Below are 16,732 nucleotides of genomic sequence, written 5' to 3'. Positions count from 1 at the left end.
GTATTCCATTTCTATCTGATGCCCTCAGGGTAGGATAGATCTTAAGGTTGCTTTTCAGTTGGTTGTGGTAGGCAGAAAAATATGATGTGTTAATTACATCTGTATTGATTTTGATTTAGCAAACAGAAGTACTTCAAATAAGCTGGATAAAACTTTTTCAAGTATCAGCAATAATACAGAAAAATAAATAACTCACATTTTTAGAGGAATGACTTTTTAAAACTAGCACAAACTGCCCTGAATCCTCAAAATCAGGGAAGGTGTAATGGCACTATGTTAATTTCACATAGGAGCCATTCCTCCCCATGCAGAAGAAAACTGAGAAGGGGACAGGCAAACTATGGCAACTTTCAGGTTTTGCAGTTGCTGTTAATCCATTGATTGGAGGTGTCAGCTTCAATCACTACATAAACATTGTTTCTAATTGTTAATGAGTTAAATTTATCACATCAATGAAATTATAGAGTCCCACACCAGGATTTATTTCTATGTTTGAATGCTCCCCCACCCCAATAGTTTGAAATTATTTTCCTCAAATGGCTTTTAAAAGTCAGTTGGAAGTGGAGTTCAGTTGTAGTTCTCAGGGTACAAGCCCCATTGTTTGGGGTGGGGGAGCATACACAAGGCACACCAGGAAAATAATGTGTCACGTCATTTCGTGACATGCTGCGTGGTGCATTGTGCACCCACAATTGGGGGTCCAAGTTGGCGCCCTGCAGTCAAGTGACACATAAATGTTGTAAAATAAACAAATAAAATAATAAATAATTCTTAGGCTTTTTTTAAAAAAAAAAACCCTCACAACTAACATTTCTTTGAGCAGTAATATGAGATTGAAACTGAATACATGGTTTTCACTAGTCATTGGTTGATGTATTAACCACATCATTTGAGACTTAGGCTAATATGTTATGCTAATAGTATACTGTATTGCTTTAGCAAGGCATCACAAGCAGGAAGGAGCTGTTTTAAGCTTGTGTCACACACTTCTCCAGTCCTTCCTTAAAAAAGTCTTGGAAGTTGAGTTGTTTTGAAACTGATCAGAGTTTGTTAAAAACCAGTGGAAAGCTGCTTCCTTAGGGCAAATGAATCTCTGCCCTCTACAAGCCCTCAGTTGCCTGCCTTCTTATTTATGGGTGCAGGCAGGCCTGTGCAGAGAGGGGGCAGCCACCCAAGTACACCCGGGCTTCAAAGGGCTAAGTCAGTTAGGGGGCTCCACCAGGAACTGGCTGATTTTTTTGTTTGAGTTTGTAACTTTATTCTAACAAGACTCCAGCTCTGAGCCTCAGACAAGCTCAGCACTGGCCTGAGTGCTCGGGTGGGGTGGGGTGGGGTGGCTGCCTCCTTCCTCCTCCTCCGTCTCAGTGTTTCCCTTGTAAAACTCAGCATGGAGGAGAATGGGGACAAAACTAGAATTAAGTAGCTCCACTTGTAATTGATTCCTAGAGCCAGTGGGTTTCACCAGTCACCATTCTTAAAAACAATGATCCTGGTCTAGGCAACACAGCAAGTCAAGGATTCAGGGAAAAGGATGAATGAATCTGCTAATATTGTCCTCCTAGCTGTGTTGGGGGAATGGGTGGGGAGGGTAGAATGCACAAGCCAAAGAATCATGGTGGCTTTTGCTTTCTTGTACTTCATCTTTTTAAAGCAGGCACCCTCAAACTTGGCCCTCCAGTTGTTTTGGGACTACAATTCCCATCATCCCTGACCATTGGTCCTGTTAGCTAGGGATGATGGGAATTATAGTCCCAAAACAGCTCGAGGGCCAAGTTTGGGGATGCCTGCTTTAAAGCTTAGTGTGTACCAGTCCTTTAGGCACAGAGAAAGAGAGACTTTTAATGTCCTACTTCTGTTGGTTTGTTTTGCAGTCAAGTCTGATTCGATCAGATATTGGGCTTGGAAGTCCAGGTCTGATGTCCTCAGGAAAAGCCGGAACATCATATTACCCATTTCCTACCACAAATCCACGACGAAGATCACTTCATGATTCATCTTCTCTTGGTGAGTCAATCATATTACGTTAGCTAATGCTGCTTTCCCCACATCACATTTTTAAGATTGAGAGCACTCTTTTCAGGGAGATGTCCAATTATTTTCCCCAAGAAATGTATTTAATTATAGATTACCTTCTGTGAATTTTATATTCTGTTTAACCTGGAGGCTTAGGACTCACATAAGTTGAAAGTGGGAAGGCATTGAAGTGGGCTGTAGGAGGGAGCCAGCAGCTTGACATTGCACTTTTCCCTTTTAAGTGCAAAATTAGGTAGCATCTGCTGCCTTTTTCCTTCTGTAACTCCTCCCCAGTCATCAATACCCCATGTAGTGTGCAATCTACCCCAAAAGAGTTGCAAAGAGCAGAATGATGTCTCGGAAATTATCATTGCTGTTAGTGTATATTATATTCTACTTTGACGGTTACCTGCATTACACTGTGTCAGTCGTTCACTAGTGATTAAATATTATTTAAGAAATCATTAGAAAAAGAAGGATTCATTATATTTTATGTTGCCACAACAAAAACTTCTTTGGCACAGTTCAGAATTGTTTTATTTTGAAATGCTATCAGATCAATCTTCAATATTTAAAAGTAGAGTAGCCTTAGGTGGAACCCAGCAGCTTCTCTTCTGGACCAGGAAGAAGATGCTTTGCCTGTGAAGGGAGGCAGCACACTTTTTTAAATAAAAGATTTCAAACAGAATGCTGGCTGAGTTCTTCACTTCTACTGTTGACCAGAAGCATGTACTGTATATTCCTGTGTATAAGACTACTTTTTAACCCAGGAAAATCTTCTCAAAAGTTGGGGGTCGTCCTATACGCCCAGTCGTCTTCTACGCCGGAATATACGGTACTTAAACATTCCCCAATAAGGACTCATTACACGCATGCTAGATCAGGCTAATGGCCTATTTAGTCCCTGAAGAACTCAGTATTATCAGCAAACCTTGCCACCTCACTGTTCAACTCTAAATCGTTTATAAACATGTTAAAGAGCACAGATCCCAATACCAATCCTTGGTGGACTCTGCCATCTACCTTCATATCAGAAATACCGTAACATCCTGTTACTGTACTTGTCTTAACCGGTTCCTGATCCACAAGAAGCTTTGCTTCTTATTCCATGACTCCTAAGTTTACTCGGGAGTCTTTGATTAGGTACTTTGTCCAAAGCTTTTTTAAAGTTCAAGTACAGAGCATCAGCTTGATCCTCTAGTTTTGTTAACATCCAAAGCACTATTAGACTGGACATTTCCTTGCAGAAGCCATGTTTATTCTGCTTCATCAAAAGCTTGTTCTACTATATACCTGGTTGGTTCTGTGCCAACTGTTCTAGGACACAATTGTTTAGGGTATCAAGAAATGTTACCTTTGTGACTGGAAAACATATGTTCTTGTGCATGAATGCTGCCATTTTGGCTATATAAGTGCAGGCACACTTAAAGACATGTGATGGCATATCGTGACGCCATTATTCAGTGCACATTTTGACATTGGGCACCCACAGTGTGGGAGCCCAAGTCGGAGGCCCTGATCTCCACTGTTTTTGAGTCATAACTCCCTACAGTTGTACCTCTGCTTACGTATCCCTCTGGATACGTAAACTTTGGGTTGTGAACGCAGCAAACCCAGAAGTCTATACTTCCAGGTTTTGCCGCGCATGCATGCGCAGAAGTGCTCAATTGCACCATGCACGTGCGCAGAAGGGCGCCTCCAGTTACGAAGTTTTCGGGATGTGGCCAGGCCTCCGGAACGGATCCCATTCATAACTGTATATTGTTCCCAGTTTGTTTTGTCCAATTACCTATTTCATGCAGAGGGGCTCATTTCAAATAGGCAACAGTAGCCACATACTTAGGTCTCTTTTCCTTAGCATATGAGCCATTTCCATTTTTGGTTATATAGTGATGATTTCAAAATACAAGCATTTGTATGAAATTCCATCCCTTGTTCTTTTGGGAGGTAAACTCTATTTGGGTGTGTTTACTGGGCTGAAGCCACTGGCTGAACTCTTAAACTACTGTAGATCTTGAAAATTAATTCATAATTCTTACTGTCCTTTTAAAAAACAATTTGTGTTTGGATCTGGAAGATAAGTAGCTGGGCAAAAGAGTTTTATAACAGCACCTGCTACTATTCTGTTCTTTAGGACTACATTTTTCTAGTCCTTTTCTCATTTTAGTTTTTCTTCGGCAATGCTACTTACTCTGTTAATGTTACTAATGCTGATGGTTGATAGAATATGGCTTTTCTTATGCAGATTCTCTACAGACCAAGAAAGTAAGAAAAGTGCCCCCAGGTTTGCCTTCATCTGTAAGTATTGTTGGTTGTTCTATCTTTCAGTAAACAGTTACCATTGGATTGCTTTCTTTGTGTATTGGTTATAAAGAGTAAAATTGAGCAGCAATAAGTTATTAAGCAGGGGTAAGTAACCTGTAGTTCTCCATAAGTTGTTGGACTTAAGCTCCATCAGTCCTGACCAGCGACCAGCCTGGCTAATGCTGATGGGAGGGCTGTTTGAAAATCTAACTGAGGCTTGCACAACATAAGCCTACCAACCAATTGTGGCCATCTCTATAACTATTTGCACTGCTCTTCCTCTTTCTGGAGCAGGTGACATGTTGAAGTTTGTCATATTTTTCATCCTCTTGCAATTAGCCGGACATGTTGAACAGTCCGCTTTTACTGAGGCTGGATCTAGACATACAAAACTAAACATTTCAGGAAAATTAGTTGTAAACCTCATAGTGGGAAATCACGTTGGAGAAAGACGGGACTCCACAGCACCATCTGGTGTCACAGTGTTATAACGCATAAAAAAATGCTTTTTCTTAACTAATGTAGCTGAGTCCTGAGTCTCCCTTACCATGAACTGTAGGAAGAGGGAAAGCCTTCTGTGCATTTGGGGGAAGGGGAAAAAGTGAAAGAGAGATTGAAGGAAAATTGGAATCTAAGGAATGGAATGAAGAGGAGGAGGAAGTGAGGAACAAATAGTTTGGGCAAAAAGAGAGGAGTGTGCTGTGGGGTGCACAGAGAAGAAGGGACTGCAACTGTTGAAAGATCTGTGAGCAGGAAAGCAGAAAAAAAATGACAAACCGGGATGCAGATTGCAGACCAGTGCTATGAACGCACAGAGAGGAGGAGGTGGGAAGCACGCTTTGTGAAATAAAGAATGGGAAGCAGAGAAGGGCTTCAGAATGACCTGTAATACACAGAGTAAAGGGGAGTTAACAGAATGCACACACAAAAAATGCAAACTTAAAATTGCAGTAGTGATTTTCTATGTATAACTTAGATTTATCCCTCTTGAGTCATCAATAATGCTAAAGTGGTCCTTAGGGTGAAGTGAGTGTTTTGCCCCTAGTCTAGCTACACCTTTGTAGTGTTTTTAAACATCTGATAACAATGATTTGTAAAATATTTGTACACTTTTACATGCTTGTCCCTGTCATGCACATTTCTCTCATGGGAAGGGGGTGGCCCAGGAACTATCTTCTGTTCATGTATTTTGATGTTTAATTAGTCATTATGTTGCTGAACTGGAGGACAGACAGATTAATAGCCGAGAATCCTAGAAATTTACATTGGTAATAATCCCAGTGGAGCTGAAGACATTAAGATTCGTAGGACATGTGCAGCTTGGCTTGCCTCAAAAGGACTGTTATTAATATGCATAAATCACCAAGTCAGATGTTCCTTATGAAGCCCTTGTGGATTTTCAAGCCTTCATTAAGTCTTTCCTAACTTGAGCCTAACATCACGAATGCTTTCAAGCAACCAGTTTGTTCATCTCCCTTGCTCCAAAATGTGTCCTTTGAGAATAAAGGGCTTTAATTGGGGGGGTTGGGGGTTGGTGTGGCTTGGTAAAAAAAAATCACCAATAAATGTGATAATCTAATGCTTTTTGGTTTTGTTGTAGTATTAAAAGTGTCTTATTCTGTAAAGAAAATGGTTAATAAATTAATCTGCATTTAAAATCCACATCAAATGCAGGCAGGATTTTCCATCCATCCCTCCCTTTCAGAGCAAACAAGAAAGCAGGGAGAGATGCAGAACATGTTTCTTTGTTGTGTAAATAGAGGTGTTGGGCTTTTATGCACATGGCGCAGGTGCACTTGGATGAGTCATAACTCAAAGCTGTGCAGGCTGAATAGAATGGGCTGCTGCTGTTGCAAAGGCAGGAGGAAAGCTGTGGATGCGAAATGGGCCAGATCTTTCCTTCTTTGGCATTAGTTCTGAAGTGGAGCTGGTACTCTGGTATGTTTATGCCCTCCGTTGTGTTTCAGAAAGCAACTGAATCCAAGCTTCTGTTTTCATTTTTCTTCTTCCAGATGCAATTGAGATATATGTTGGGCAGACTGAGGGGCAGCTGTGCTACGAACTTGCAGCTTACCTGGAAGCCAGCTTACAGCTGGAGAGACTCTTAACAGATTTTTGCTTGCATAAGCTCATGGGCTGAATAGCTGCCCATTAAACTCAGGGTCACAATGGCAAACTCAGGAATCTTTCCCTCCCCCATTTCAGTTCCCAAGCAGGAGCTAAAAATAGACCAGCAGATAACATTGATCCCCCTCATTGAATGAAAGAAGGAATGAAAACAAATTAAAAATCAGTATTAATACAAATTATGCATGTGGAAAAGAAATAGGGATTTACTGAGGGATTTGTGTGTGTAGGTAGGGTTGGATGCAAAAGGCATCTATGGCTCCACAGACATGATCTCAGTTATCTACAACGTTTCCCCTCCTTCTCCCTAACCCTTTCTGTCCCAAATGTAACTACAGTTTCATTTCTTTTTCTCCCCAAACTTCATCATGCAGCCGATCTACTCAGAAGTAAGCTCCACCAACATCAACAGTAGATATGCATAGGACTGCAGCTTTAGAAGTTTGATCTCATGCACCTTCACCTTTACTGTATAGGAAGCCTAACTGTGTTCTGTGGGGCTTACTCACCAGTAAGCATCCTGGTTTTACTTGGTGTCTCTCAATGCTGCTCAAATTGAGAACATTCAGGCTGTTCAAAGGGAAAGGAGCCTTTCACATCAAAGGCCATGTGCATTCTCAGGGTCCTTCTCAAGTTCTTTTTTCTCAACGATTTTTGCCTTGTAAAAGTCCTGCTTTGCTACATTGAGGGTCCAGGAAAGCTGCTCTCTTGGTTACTCCATGGTCTTTTCTTTCTATGTCTGTTCTGCAAGGTAATGCTTGCCTTTTTCATGGAACTTGCAACTGCCTTCATGTGAGGCATGGGTGATGTTCTGCAGCTTTTTGAAGTATCAACAAGGAATGTCCAATGCCTTATTGCTAGTCAGTGCCCTAATCATTTAATTAAGGGTGGGATGAAGAAGAACTTCCCATGTAGATAAGATGGGATGAAGGGCTACTGGCCACTGACCTCACAAAGGTACCCAAGCCTTCATCTTAGCTGTTGCTTTCTCCAGTGCATTTCCTAAGAGGGGGGAACCAATTAGGGCTTGGCAAATTTCCCTAGATAAGGAATTGTTGCTGCTGCAGAGAAGGCAATGTCTCTGATTTTCCTCAAACACATTCAATTTAGTGGAAGCCTGGAAAGCAGATCCTTAAAAATTGAGTTGGTTCATATGAGCAAATACAGTCATTTAAGTAACAGGGTCCCAGATCATTAAGGGTTTTTTTGACCCATACCACTTCCTTTTAAAGAAAGCCAAATGTTTGCCTAATACATTACTACTGGTACTATTACTAAGCTTTCTAGGGTTCCACCTTCTATCTGCCCCATTAAAGCAGTTCTAGGTAAGGAGACAGATAATAGATGTGGAAGCTGATGGAACATTATGTAGATTGTGTTTTGGATGGTTGCTTCTAGCCAGGTAACATTTGCACACAGGAATATACATAGAAGGAACTCGTGTGATTAAAATAATTTCAAATGGCCTTGGACTTTGCATCAGACTTTGGTATAAATCCTGCTGCCATAACTTTCATCAAAGGAAAAACTTGTAGGGGGTACTCTGTTTGCTGAGTGCTGTGATGCCAAAATAAATTTGGGATGTGTAAGAGGAAGGACACTGAGTGGCTTTTCTAGTGTCTGCCAATATCCAGTTTCCAGCAGTCTAAAATTTGTGTGTCAGTGTGCCAGGACGATCATATCTTTGAAGCCAGGCAGTCCCTTGTTGTATTTTCCATTTCTCTCTTCATGCCATTTGAGCATAGCACTTCCCATTGCCATGATTTCCAAAAGCCAGTAGAATGCTCTGCAAAACAAGACTTCCTGTTGCTTGCTTTAAAACTTGCTACATGATCGTTTCAATTGGGTATACTTTTGATTAAAAGTACAGTATAGTATTCTGATTAGGGAGAAGGATTAGATTATACAGCCATCTACAGGAAACGTCCGAAACTGCAGCAGTACTTTGATACCCAATGATTGTACATCTTGGCATGTAACCAATGCAATGGTTTATTAAGAGGATTTAAACAGGAAAACCTAAAGTTATAGAGTTGAGCTAGCAGAGGGATTTGTTTTCCCCTTTACATTTTAAGATTTATTTTAGTTGGGGTGTGTGCATTTGTCATATTTTGATGATTTTAGTTTAGTGGGGCTGAGAAATGATGGTGGTGGCATCAGTCTGTCTTGAATATTGTAGAATAAGTCAAACTTTTGGGAGAGTTTCAGCACCTGCTATGGCTGTAGAGCCCAAGATGGGGAAAACATTATGGATAGTGAGAAAAAAAGTTGATAGAGAAAAGTCCCCCCCCCCAACCCTAGAAATCATGAATGAAGCTGAATGTTGGAATATTCAGGACAGACAAAATAAAGTGCTTCACTCAACACATAGGTGAACTATGGAATTAGCTCATGCAAGAGGCAATGGTGACCACTAACTTTTATTTGGCTGTCAATGGCTACTATCCATGATGATTGTTTTCTCCCTTCGCTGTTGGAGGCAATGTGCTTCTGAATGCTAGCTGCTGAAAATCGTTGCAGAGTGATGTTGCTCTCAGGTCTTGTTTGTGTGGTTTCCACAGACATCTGGTTGGTCACTGTGAGAACAGGATGTTGGACTAGATGGGCCACTGGCCTGGTCCAGCAGGGCTTTACATATGCTCTTATATTTCAGTACCATGGTATACTGGATACAGTACATGCTAATTCACTTCAGTGGGTTTTTACTTGGTTGCAGGCTTGGGCTTTTGCTGTTTCGGAGATGCTCTTTAATTTTGTTCATGGCATTTTCCAGGAAAGGGTGAGATCAAATATATTCCATTGTCTCTTGTTGCTCATTTTACACCAGGCACTCAGATAGGACCTGCAGGTGTCTTTTAATAAATAGGCACCACTTAGAACAAAGTATTGGATACCTCCTGTCCTGGGCAATATGTGGGGTGGCTTCCATAACAGCATTTCATATAATCAAGGCATTCTTCCAGACTCTACTTTGCCTCACTATCTCACATGGGACTCTCAAGCATAAGAGTTTTATAATTTAATGTTGTATGGAGGGCAGGTCATGTCATGAGAGCCTGTGAAAAGGATTTAGGACTTCTAAATGTGATGAGTAGTACTCATCACATTTGAGAGCTTCAAAATATGCTGATGGTCTCAAGCACCCTTTAAATGAAGAGGAATGTGTCACAGTTGGCACAAAAAGTGTTGAAAAGAGGTGGAGAGAGAAAGAAAGTGATTTTCATATGTGGTGGCTGTTTCTTATTGTGAAAAAAACCCTCTCAAAACAGGTATTTTAAAAATGACATTACCATGTTCACCAATCGGGTTGCTGATCCAGTTTCTGCTGTTCCTGAAAAATATGAGTGTGATGTAGCTGTTGCACAGATTAAAAGTTCACTTTAAAAGTTGTAGGTACAAAAATGGTTTTTGTTGGGTGGCCAACACAATTCTGTGCATTACTCGCATTTTGTGATCGGTAGCTTCTAGGAAACCCAAACTGCAAGGGAATCTCCGTCTGACTAAGTATTACAGCCTGCCATGTCACACAGCAGGTTGACATGCTTACACTCGAAAAAGTCTGTCAAGATTGGTAAGAACTCTTTTACCCCTGCAAAATATCTGTCAAGGCTTCATGAAGTGTACTGTACTGAGATTGCCACGGATCACTTGACTGAAAGTGTTCCTGTGAACTCTTCCAGATGGAAATTCTTACATTTGTCTTTCTTTGTCAGTCAGGTTGGTCTTAAACATTCTGTCATACTTTGACATAGAGTATAATCTTCTGAAAAACATCTTAATCCTAGAACAGTTGTTAACCTTTGGGGGAGAGCCTGGGTAAGATCTAAAGAGAGATTTAACATATCTTGCTTGCAGAAGTATAAACACTAGAGTACAGGTTTAAAGAGTGACATTGTTGTAAATCAAGCCATCTTAGCCAGTGCTTTGAGAACCCAAGAGGATCCATGTGGTCTCTGAGGGTGGACAGAGAGAGTTGCAAGCTGCTTGGCACGCCTGCGCTTGGTGGTCTGTATCCTGATGCTGTTTTGCAGCTGTTCTTCAACCTGCTCAGTGGGTTTGTTTTTGTTTAGGTCCCCTTTAGGGCCAAGGCCTCAATAGGCAGCTTCCAACATATGAAAACACAAAATGCTTAATCAAAACACTTAAAATATATAATTATCACCATAACAATAAACAGCATTAAGAATAGCTCTCAACAGCACAGTATCATTAACATGAGAAAAATGTTTTAGCACCAATCCAGGAAATAGCAGAATTGTAAATTTTAGGAAGAAGCAACTTGAAGATATTCAAAGCCAAATTGAAGGCTTGTAAGGATGGGATCTATTGATGATGATGATGATGATGATGATGATGATGATGATGATATTGTTGCTGTTGTTGTCTTTCTTGAGTGTAATTTCTCTTGTATCTACAAATGTAAGCAATACAATTAATAATGAACCTCACCATAGAGTGATCACAATGGCAGAAATCGTACATCAAATGCTAATTGAAATAAAATGTTTTGAAGACCATCCAATTTGATTCTATGTATGTTATCAATATAAAATCAGTAAAAATAGTTTTTAAAATGTTCACCATTTAGCTGCATTAGAGTATATTGTGTGATTATTTGGACAGAGTCATGGGCTCTGCTTGGGGGGCCCAGGGGGGGGGTAGAGGGGTAGCTGCTCACTCAAAACAAGTAAATCAATAAAATACTTAACTAACTGAGGTTCTGCCACAACATGAAGCATGCACCCCCACAATATAAATTACTGTTTACCCAAGTTGAGAATTCTTTGTAAGACATATATATGGGTATTTATTGATTGCATTTAACCTTCCTGTTTTTATTATACAGTACCTTGCTTTATTTTGGTAAGGGTGCATTGAAATGAAATCTTAAGCTCTGAATTACATCATACAGGGGGAAAGAAAAAAAAATATTAATTTTAATATTAACCAACATTATCTTTTTTAAATAAAAAGTAAAAATGTCACTAAAATGAATTGAAAAATATGTTTAAAACAGACAACTATAAGGCCAAGCTTATTTTGTTATGTCAATTTAAATATTAATTATAGTCTGTTTTTGTATGTTCATAACTATTAGACTGATGTGTGAATTCTGTGTCCTAAAGCACCACATTTCCCCCCCCCCCAGCTCTTTGAAAGGACATTGGGTGTCCTCTGACCCTGGGCTCTAACAGGCACCTAATGATGAAGGGCTTATTGCTTTTTTTGGTCCAGGAAGCAATTAGCTGTTTAGGTCCTCCTCCTCCTTCTCCCAGCGTGTAATTCAGCATTTCAAGCCAGTGAGTGGCGTATTCCTGAAAGTTGGAAGCAGCTTTAGAGAGAACCAGATGGAAGTATGGCTAGAGATGCATGAAGTTTGGTCTCTGCTGCCACAAATGTTCTCATTTAATTAAAACAAAAAAAGATTGAATTGCTAAGGATTTACCATTGCTTCCCTTTTTGGCTCTGAAGAATGGCTTTTTTATTTGAGTGCAGCTGCAAACTACTGCCCTTTTGACTAAGGTGTAAATTCTTAAATCCTTTATGGAAGTCCTTGTTTGTTTGCATTACAACTAAAACTGGATTACTTTTGAAGGAAGATTTTACAGCATAGTTTCTAACACGTGCACACCCTGTTTTCCTGTATTAGATGGTTCAGTCCTATTTTGCATAAATTCTTTCTGAGTAGATGCATGTGTGCTTGTATCTGACTGAAGAATTGCTGTGTTTCTTTCATTTGGTGAATTGATGTATTGGAGGGAAGCTGTGCTCTTAGACTGCACGCTGTGTTGTTTTTAGAGTGAACATGTATTGTGCATATCCTGTACCTGGAATGAGCAGCAACTCTTTGATGTATTACTACAATGGAAAAACGGTAAGGGGACTTTCCTTTTGTTCTGTTCAAAGTAGCCTGGCTGGAAATGTTGTTTGTAGTCTCTGGACTGGTCTAGCAGCTAGATATACTTGCATAGACTAGAATACTTAGACTAAATTGCTTCAGTTAGTGCTATAATCATTGCACATAACTTGCTTTTATTTTATGCAGCTGTTCTGTTGCCTTGAAAATTTCACTCATGTAGCAATGCATTTGAAAATGTGAAAGGCATTATTGCTGTTTCATGCAGCAGCGAAAGAAACTGAAACCGTTCCAGTTACTTGCTTTAAAAAAGTGAGTACTGTACATGGGTAATGAGGAATATTTCAGAAAGCAACTGGGTGATTAAGGTTGCTGTTTCGCACTTAAGTGTTTGTGCTTCATTCAGATAAAGTACTGTCCTTACAGTGATACCGTGTGCTTTCATTTTGAACATCTTCAGTCTGATTCATAAAGTTGAATCCTCCTTTATACAAAAATACTTTCTATAGCCTAGGAATGGTTTATAAATCTGCATCTCTTCAGATGTGTAAAGTTCTGGAGCAATACCTACATTTTAGAGTTTGATAACTATTGTGTTGTGCATTGGTCTTTTGTCCATATGGCTATTGTGTAATGTAGACTGAACCTTCCACATTTCATAGGAGCCTTAAGTACATTTTATGGGTTTGATGGTAATCAAAACTGATTTTAGACACCGCAGAAAACTAATCCAGTTGTGTGATGTGTCATGTAATGACTGCTGCTCACTCTGCAAAGTACTTAAAAGCTTTAGTCTTTCTTAGGATTTTACTAATGATGTACATTGGCAAATGGCATTAACTAGAAGAGATAGGTTGCAATTAATACTGAGGCATTCCTATGTTCTGCCTATACTCTCAAAGTATTGCCTCATATTTTATTGCCATTGATTAGCAATCTGAGTGATGTGATCCAGTTTTGTTTTGTTTTTAGTCTTTTAAAGCATTATAGTCAAACTTCAGTAGCATTTCAAAATGCTAAAGGTTTGGTAAATTGCCCTCTGGACATATCTAAATCGTTATAAAGTGCATCTGAGTTTCAGGCAACTTTGGGAAAACTTATTTTCTTTGGTGTCAACATCCCAAGCCCTCCAAATGGGAAATTGATTATTTTTATGTCGCCTCCTAAGCTTAAATAGTTTTGCAGTTTTGTGTGAAGATGTACAGGTGAAACTCGAAAATTTTTAATATCGTCGAAAAGTGCATTTATTTCAACTTAAAAGGTGAAACCAATATATGAGATAGATTTGCATGACATGCAAAGCAAAATATGTCAAGCCTTTATTTGTTGTAATTGTAATTATTTGTCGTTAGGTGGGTCAATTATAAATGGAATGTAATTAATGAAATGTAATAGCAATGTTTATTTTTGTATTATTGTAACTATTTGTTTTATTACTGTGGAATTTCCAAAAGAAAGAATTTGTAAAAACTAAAAAAAAAAGTTGCATTACTGAAATAAATGCACTTTTTGACATATTCTAATTTTCCGAGTTTCACCTGTATATGTTGGAAAGAAGTAAAATGAAGTCTGCAGTTCCCCAGAAGCAATAGGAGTCTGGCTTTCATGGAGTGTTGATTTTATTCTTTCTCTGGCTCTGAACATTCCTCTTTGTTCTGCAGCGAGGGGGAAAGCTTTGATCTTATTAAGTATTTCCAGGCTTGTAATGGATGGAAGTGCTGGTACTGTAAAGAAGCAAGCCTCAAGAATTGATAGCATCTGCTTGTTATGGTTCATGGGTGATGCTCATGAACTTGAAGAGCTAGAAATTGTATAACAATTCCATATCCTGGTGCCCCTTCTGTGTTGTGACACTTTAGTGTTTAGGCTTTATGGAAGCAACTCAAAAGGGGGTAGGAAAGAGAAAGGTTAAATCATTCTGATTCATTGGTGTATTCATATTTGTGGTGTTAAGTGGGAAATTGTTCAATGGCTGCCTTCTAAAGCATGTTTTTGCCTTAATGTTTGTCAAGAATAGCTAATACACTCCTAAAACCATATCAGACTGAATCATGTCCAGCCACCTTCTTTGTAGTATTTGCCCAGTCTGTAGTTAACAAAGTATGGTTACATGTTTCAGAACTTCAAATAAATAACAGTTTTAATTGTGTTAAGTATCAGAAGATTCCACCACGCAGTGAGGAACTGAAAATTTCTGTGGCAGTGTATGATTTGGAAAAAGCTACTAGTAGGGCTTTTTGGAGCCCATGGGAAGGCCTGCTGTTTATATTTGTAGCACTCCTTGACCTGCCCCCTTTTGATCTTTAAAGGAGGACAAAAGGTTAGCAACAGGTAGGTACCCATGTTGGTCTGCCGTAGTCAAAACAAAATAAAAAATTCCTTCCATAGCACCTTAGAGACCAACTAAGTTTGTCATTGGTATGGGCTTTCATGTGCATGCACACTTAGCAAGTTAACTAATAGAGGCAATATAGGAACAAAGCTGAAAGGGATTCTTCCAGTTATCTCTGGATATGATGAAGGAGGAGGCAATCCTTATAGGCTCTAATGTGTTGAGATGGACATAAAGTAAAATTCAGATTTATTTTGTTAGAATGAAATAAATGTGCCTGTTTACATTTTGCTACAGATCAGTATTAAAAAAATTCAACTATTCCTCCATTAAGCCTCGTGGCTTAACCATAGAGCAAGAAGTAGTTTTGAGTAGTTTAATTCTAAATCGAAAAGGTGAGATGCAGTGTAAGAAATTTATCAAGCTAGTTTTCAGACAGAATTTTGTTTAAATTGTGCTCTGTCTATTTAAAAAGTAAGCATCCATCTTCTGGGAACAAAATGTGCATTGTGAGGAATAGAATTCCAAAGGGATCAAAATATTTTCTGCTCATGTTGAGAATAATTTATCTCAAGCTATTGCCATACACCCAACCTTAAATAGATCAGTTTTTACTAAGCTCTCCATCATTTATTTAAAGCATTTTTAGCAGGAGGGTCTCCTAGTAGTTTGGACAAATTATGTCTAGCCATGCCAACAATCAATTCATATTCTTATTAGAAAGTAGAGAAGAAGAAAAAAGTATTCTGAGATTAAAACAAATAAATTGACTGTTTAGCATTCTTTTCTGTGAGTGAGAAGGGATTCAGGATTTTAGGATGCTCTCCCTCCAGTTTCCTAGGCAAACAGTAACTGGACCAGGTGACACTTAATGTTCCTGAGACTGTGCAGTAAGAATCGCTTCACACACACCAGTTTTTCTACAGAGAGACAATCAAGAGTGTAGGTAAGCAAGTTTACAGAAATAGGTAAAATGCTGTCACAGTGTGTTGCACTGTCTGCATCTGTTAGGCAACCTGTGTCAGATTATTTTTTCGAAAGGACTGCTGTACTGGGTAAAATGGTCCGTGGTCTGCAGTCTCATAATCTGTTGACATTCTGGAGACAATGGGTTGTGGTCAGAGAATAATCTCACTGTATTAATGCAGTTTTTCTTCTGTTTTGCCTTCATTGTATGCCATTTAATTCTACTTTAACAACTGAAGTTGAGGTAATATCTTGCCCTGGCTCTGTGTCAAATATTCCCATGACAGCTGTCAAACCATGGTGAGAGAGCAGCTTTCTGCCAACTGAGCCAAACACATTCTAAATCTGAAAAAGTGAATCCATACACACTATGGTGATGTATCAGTAAATAGGGAAGAGTTGACTGACTAGGAGCTGCGCATCACCGTCATGGACCCACTGGTGCATTTTGGATCAGAGTCTTTTAATGATGAATGTAAGTGTTCTTTAGAGTCTGAATCTGACAATCAGACACACTGGGGTTAAATTTATATAATCAGTGGGATGGAGGCATGAAGCTTTTCTTGAACTGCAAACTGCAAAGAATAAGTTGTCTTTAAATTGTTCCCATTTTTTGGGGGGTGGAGAATCTGCATATAGAAAAACAGCATGTAAAGGAAAAGAGGAGGGTGAAGATTTCTGTTTTCTGTAAGCAAGGAGATTTTTAGAGAGGAGCCTTCTGTTATAGGCTTCCCCCACCTGCAGGCTAAAGTGGTACAGTCATGGAAGTTTGAACACTTTGATTGTAAAAAACTGGACCTTTGAAATTAAATTGTTTTACCCATCTCTTAGCCAAGGGTAAGGGGTGGAATCCAACACAGTAGTAAGGCAATCATTCCATCAATGCAAGGAGTTCGGCTTGCACAACAGTATGTTCTTTCCCCCTCGCCACTCCCTGCACATCCCCTAAATCAGTTCAAGGAGTATCACCAACCTGCTAGAACAGATTTGGAGAGCACGCATAGGGTGTACATGGAGGGAGAAGAGGGACAGAAAGTCTTGTTGCAGAAGCAAAAAATTGTTCTGCTGATGCAACTGTGACCACACATGATCTTAAATACCTACAGTCATCATAGCAGATTGACTGTAAATAC

General features: G+C 39.4%; 1 protein-coding gene across 14 annotated transcripts in view; it reads left to right on the top strand.

Annotated features, from left to right (window-relative positions):
* Positions 1 to 16,732, top strand: part of TCF12 (transcription factor 12) — a 138,145-nt gene that overhangs the window by 77,767 nt on the left and 43,646 nt on the right. For 12 of the 14 annotated variants that reach the window (XM_088657204.1, XM_088657206.1, XM_088657202.1 and 9 more), the window contains 2 exons: positions 1,872 to 2,004; positions 4,259 to 4,311. In XM_088657204.1, the coding sequence (XP_088513330.1) occupies positions 1,872 to 2,004; positions 4,259 to 4,311 (186 nt within the window). Of the gene's footprint in view, positions 1 to 1,871; positions 2,005 to 4,258; positions 4,312 to 11,743; positions 12,320 to 16,732 lie in introns of those variants that run through there. The other 2 variants (XM_060282401.2, XM_060282400.2) reach the window with 2 other exon arrangements.

The sequence above is a fragment of the Zootoca vivipara genome, chromosome 13, assembly GCF_965207765.1.
Source record: "Zootoca vivipara chromosome 13, rZooViv2.hap1.1, whole genome shotgun sequence".
Lineage (NCBI taxonomy): Eukaryota > Metazoa > Chordata > Lepidosauria > Squamata > Lacertidae > Zootoca > Zootoca vivipara.
This window is presented reverse-complemented; position numbering and strand designations above follow the sequence as displayed.